Source organism: Triticum dicoccoides, chromosome 7A (genome assembly GCF_002162155.2).
Source record: "Triticum dicoccoides isolate Atlit2015 ecotype Zavitan chromosome 7A, WEW_v2.0, whole genome shotgun sequence".
Classification (NCBI taxonomy): Eukaryota; Viridiplantae; Streptophyta; class Magnoliopsida; order Poales; family Poaceae; genus Triticum; species Triticum dicoccoides.
The window spans coordinates 125,814,795-125,820,700 of NC_041392.1; the positions used below are offsets into that span (position 1 = coordinate 125,814,795).

General features: G+C 45.4%; 1 protein-coding gene across 1 annotated transcript; it reads left to right on the forward strand.

Annotated features, from left to right (window-relative positions):
- Positions 1 to 2,148: 2,148 nt before the first annotated feature.
- LOC119332532 (F-box protein At1g53790-like) lies at positions 2,149 to 4,055 on the forward strand. The gene is made up of 2 exons (XM_037605713.1): positions 2,149 to 2,410; positions 2,491 to 4,055. The coding sequence occupies exons 1-2, from the start codon at positions 2,249 to 2,251 to the stop codon at positions 3,694 to 3,696; spliced, it is 1,368 nt and encodes a 455-aa protein (XP_037461610.1). The 5' UTR covers positions 2,149 to 2,248; the 3' UTR covers positions 3,697 to 4,055.
- Positions 4,056 to 5,906: the final 1,851 nt, after the last annotated feature.

Below are 5,906 nucleotides of genomic sequence, written 5' to 3' on the forward strand. Positions count from 1 at the left end.
GGGGGAAACCCATTTTGGTTCAAAAAACACATGGTTGGACGACTCGTGACCCGAATTTTAAGGAAATCAGTCTGATGACGCCTATCAGCTGCCTTTATTTTCGGGAAAAGCTTTGTGGTCACCCGACAGATCTTTCATCGCCCATCCGCCTCCTCACGCTTGCGACGCGTGTCCTCGTGGGACCAGCTCGTTCTTATCCTCACGCCAACGTCCACGCCTCCCATTCATGAAGCTTCTCGATGGAATCGTTTTCTTCTCCTTTCGTCCACCCCGTCTGCTTCCATCTCCCCCACTCTCTCTCCTTGAGCCGGCGCTGCTCATCCACCTCTCTCATCTCCTCTCTCCTCCTTACTATGCTGCTGCATCGGGGACACGCCTCATGCATGGGACACGCCTTGTTGGCCAGATCCATGGCATGCCTACTTCAAGGCTCCCGCGTTGTAGGCTAGGCCCTGGATGCTACATGCGTGTGTTACTCACCATCGAGGTTTGGAGGAAATTCACTACATGATACTACAAGTGCTTCAGGCAGAATTTTCACAACAAAGTATTGTTGCAGGAATACGGAGAAGAGGTCATGTTGTAATTTTTGAAACAAGGGTCTTGTTGCAGGAATACATAGAAGATTTTTTTTGCAACAATGGTCTTGTTGCAGGAATGCATAGATGAGGCCGGAGATGTTGTTGCAATTTTTGCAACACGGATCTTATTGCAGGAATCTAGGGAAGAGGCCAGAGATGTTCTTGCAATTTTTGCAACAATGATCTTGTTGCAGGAATACGACAAAGGGAACAAGGATTACTTGCCCCTGCGCGCCGGCAGCAGCTGATTTTTTGCGGTGGTTTGGGGCGGCATCGTGCTGGGTGCAGCTCTGTCAGGGACGGTGAATAGGGGAGTCTATTTCTGAAACAGAGCCATTGTTGCGGGAATTAAAGAGGGGTCAGCTGGCGCGAGGTGGTTACATCGAACGGCTGTTAGCGCTCTGATCCAACGGTTGTCCAACCAACGGATCATTATAACGCGTCCGCCGGCCGACGCGTAGCGCCGCCCTTTATTTTTCCATCTGAAAGGTTCAATTAGTTTTTAAGGGTGTCTCGGAACTTCAAGTGCTCCTAACATTTGAAGGGCGGGCCCAGAACATATCAGAACTACTCCCTCCGTCCCATAATATAAAAGCGTTTTTTACATTAGTCTCATAATAAAAGAACGTTTTTGACACTACACTAATGTACGTTACAGCATATACGAACTTACACAGGTTACAAAGAAAGCTTAGTTTCCTGTATGAAACTTATATTAGTCTTTCATTGATGGTACTCCCTTCGTAAACTAATATAAGAACGTTTAGATCACTAAAGTAGTTATCTAATGCTCTTATATTAGTTTACAGAGGGAGTACCAAACAGTCTGCCGCTATACAAGCCTACTGTCATATGCTACGTACTAAGGTACCTTCAAATTTGTATCTCGTCACTTTAACTCATGCACCTCTGGTGTGTCTGCAATTCTTGTTTTGATTGAGCTGTATCCTCCCATTTCTGGCGTATGCCCAGTCCTCGCTGCAGATCGCCAAACACCTCAATGCTTACTGCTAGTCTGCTACTGGAATTATGCTGCATGCCTGCATCCGAACTTCTCTACATTGCGTGGCAATGAAGCTCTGTTCTCCTGAATAGTTGCACCTATATTTTTATTTTTAACTAAAAGATGAATGTGTGCTATGACCATTGGAACAGTTCATCAATTTTCATAGGCCAGATCAGATTAGTCGCCGTGATGCATATGGAGAGAACACCCCCGACATCCTCACATGGGAACACTGACAACAGACCACATCTGTGACGTCCAAGCAGTAGCTGCCGACTGATCTCTTGCTCATTATCCAGATGCGAGCCTCGCGGGGCTGCACATTCTTCAAATCAGATTCACGATTCATGGATTCTTCAGTTCATTTGTTCAGCTTTTCATGAATACTGAAGCTTAGAAGAAGACATTACGTTTTTTTCTTTTTGAGAAAAAGAAGAAGACATATCAGAGTTGGGCTTTCTGATAACTGAAAGACATATCAGCTTTCCGATGGCTCAGTTGGGCCGACCAAACAAGCCCACGACTCTTTCTTCTCGCGAACGAGTGACCACACAAGTCCAACGCCGCCGCCGCTCCCTGCTACATTCCCCCTACCAAACCCTCGCTCCACCAGACGACCTGTGCGGCCTGCCGGCGACAACGCTCGAGCAGCCGAGCCGCAATGCCTCCAGGAGGAGGAGGAGGAGGAGGAACGGGCGAACAAAGATTCGGGAAGGACCACCCACCGGCGACTGGCCACGAGTGCCGCGACGAGGAGGCCCCATCCCGTTCGCCGCCGACGCCGTTGCTGCCTTACCTCGCCGTCACTCCCGTCGCCTCTCAGGTGTGTTCCTCGCCTCTTCTGCTCTTTGATCCGTGAAATCGATCCGTGACCTAAATGAAATGTCTTTACCACATCTTTAGAACAAGAAGATGAGGCGGGAGGATGAGCAGCAGGGGGAGGAGGAGGAGACCCCGGCGAGCTTCTTCCCGGAGGACGTTCTCGTGGAGATCCTGTCGCGGGTGCCCTACGTCTCGCTCTTCCACTTCAAGTGCGTGTCCAAACAATGGCTAGCCCTCTGCTCTGCCCCCGACGTCCGCAAGAGGTCGCCGCAGACCTTGTCTGGTTTCTTCTACTTCAATTTCGGCTGGCGTTTCCACAATTTGTCCGGGAAAAGTCCCCCCATCGTCAACCCCAATCTCCGTTTCCTCCGCGGCAGCTATAAATTTTTCAGCATCCAACAGTGCAGCACCAGCCTTCTCCTTTGCAAATGCTGGAGATCCCGCCGTCCTAGGCAATACAGTTGGAATTCTGTCCCAAATCCAGGACCCGGGCAATGTTTCAAATGGCCTGAGGCTAAGGAGTTTGATTATGTTGTCTGTAATCCTGCTACTCATGAGTGGACGGTGTTGCCTCCTATAGAATTGCCTGACGACCTTTCGTGTTTCAGCCTAGGCAAATACTTCTTGAGCTTTGACCCGGCCACCCCGTCCCGCTTTGTGGTGTTTGTGCCCCTGGACACAAATTATGAATATGGCCTGTCCGTGGCCATGATCTACTCATCGGAAACTGGAGGGTGGACTTCCATGCAGAGTCAGCACAATGATAGCAGTGCATATTGGGTTAGTGATTCAGAAAGCACCTTCCTAAATGGCATTATGTATTTCCCTACTCGATCTTCGTCAATAGTCACAGTGGACATGAAAAGGAATGCTTGGGGGGAAATTGAAATGCCACCTGGCATGCCAAACAGCTATGGTTGTGCTTCCATTGGGCAGTCACAGGGACGTCTGCATGTTTGGCAAGAGGATCAAGATGGTTGCCAACTCTCTATTTGGGTTCTTGAGAATTATGATAGTGGACAGTGGACCCTAAAGTGTACCATTAACTGTTTTGAACTGTTTGGAAGGGATTATTGCAAAAACGTTGAGTACTACTCGATGTTTGCAATTCATGCAGAATGTGATTTGATTTTCCTTACTGATGGAAATGCCAAGATATTATCATATAACATGGATAATCAGAAAGTCTATGTTATCTGCGCTTCTGAAGATTTCTTCAAAGGTCTGCCACGCCGCCTACTGCCTTACGTACCCTGTTTTGCAGAATGGACATCAAATGGTCAGTGAACGCTTAATATACTTGGTATGGCACTAGTGTCTTAGTAAACATGAGTTGTGGGGTATATGCCGAATCTTCTAGTTGAAGCTGTGTGATGGATAAAGCAGACATGCGCTTCAATTTGTATTTTTTTTCTTTTCATTTAGTATCTAGGCGCATGTGCATACCCTTCTTTTTCTTTGAGAAATGTTTGAGTCATCAAGAATTTGTAACCAACCCTCCAATGGGAATGTTTAGTTCTAAGAATGAACTTAGTCATTGATCTATTTGCTTCCATGTAATAATTATGGATGTTGCTCTTTTAGCTCCTATGGGGCAAATGTGAAACAATATATTATATATGCTTGAAATGTTTAATTTCCTGCAAGCAAAATCTTTATTATGCAATTTGCTATCAACCATTGCTAAATATTGATCTTGCCCTGATTTTATGCATTAGGAGGATTTATTTGTTATCTCCTTCTGGATTGGCTTTTCAATGTAAGGTACAGCATATGCAGAGGGTATAAAGAAGGCTTAATTTCCTTTATAAACTTACATGGTTTTCCATTGATGGTATCAAACAATCTGCAGCTTTACACACCTACTGGAGAATATAGTTCACTCAGTCATAGTTAACATATGCTTGTGTTTCCAATTCTTGTTTTGTTTGAAATGTTCCCATAACCCTTTTGTTTGTGTTCATTGATTCTGGTTAGACTGTTGAATTTGGATTTTCTGGATCAACAACGGCAGGATGAGAACCAGCCCTCCTAGGGACGGTTCAGCTCCTAGACCTGCGGTAAAATAAAAAAGAAACTGGTTCAATCTTGCCAAACTGGAACAATCTTGGATCTGGTTATCCTTGTTTATGCCGGACAGCAGTACTCCCTCCGTCCGTGAATAAGTGTACTTCTACGTTTTATCGTGAGTCAAAGTTTTAAAATTTTGACCAACTTTATAGAAAAGAATAGTAGCATATATGACATCAAATTGGTATATTATGAAACTACATTTCAAAATGAACCTATTGATAGTATTTAGTGACATAAATGCTACTACTTTTTCCTATAAAGTTGGTCAAAGTATTAGAACTTTGACTTAGGACAAAACCTAGATGTACACTTATTCGCGGACGGAGGGAGTAGGTGGTATGTAATACATATTGAAATCTCTAAAAAGACTTATAGGAGTATTTAGAAGTGGAGAGAGTAGAACTGGGATGCATGGATTTTAACATTAACAGGTCAAAGTACTCAAATTCATCGAGTCTGCAAAATCCAACATGCTCTTAAAACATCGGAATGCCAGTTGAAACTACTGAAATCTCCCGCATGTTCTGGATACGATTGTAATGATCTGGCCTCTCTCTCTTTCTTTTTCTCCAGTGCAAATTATTTATCCCGAACTAGTCCTGGTTTACATTTTATCATGACTGGATCAAGTTTGTAGTTATTCTTGAAATTACAATGAACTTAATAACAAATTGTCAAATTCCTCAATAAATACGTGATTCAGTTTTGTTAGGGAGTTTTTTTTTTGCGAGACTACTTCCAATCTAGCGACGACTACAAACATTGAAGCGAGTCTAAGGCGCGCCGCCGTTATCAGCCCTCCCTCCCTAGAGTCGGGCAAAACTTAATGTAGTAGACAGTCGGGAAGTCGCCGTGCTAAGGCCCTATAGGACCAGCGCACTAGAACAGCAACCGTCGCCGTTGAAGAGAAGTTTAGATCGGAAAGATCCAACCTGTAGACACACGAACAGACACGGACAAAGCGGATCCATGTGGATCCACCAAAGACAAACGCCGACCGAATCCCGTGAGATCCACCAGAGATAAATCTCCACACGCCCTCCGATAACGCTAGAAGCACCATCGGGACGGGGCTAGGCGAGGAGAATCTTATTCCATCTTTAGAGAGTTGCCGCCGACTCATCTCTCTAAGTAGGACATAAACTCTAAAAAAGCTTAAAAAAGTATCAAAAAAATCAAGCCCTCCCACCGGCAAGGGGCCGAGATCCACCACGCCCCCATGGTCCTAAGACCAGAGCAGACGAGGTAGACCGGCACGGAACCGGCGGGAGACAGGAGGAACCCTAGCGCGGCAGCTAGGTACCAGCATTATGGTCAGTAGTCGTTTCTAGTTTTGTTAGGGAGTTAACTATACTAAAAGGAGGGCTAGGGGGCTAGGGCGAATTTGTTTCAAATCAGATAGCTTGGAGTGCTAAACATTACTT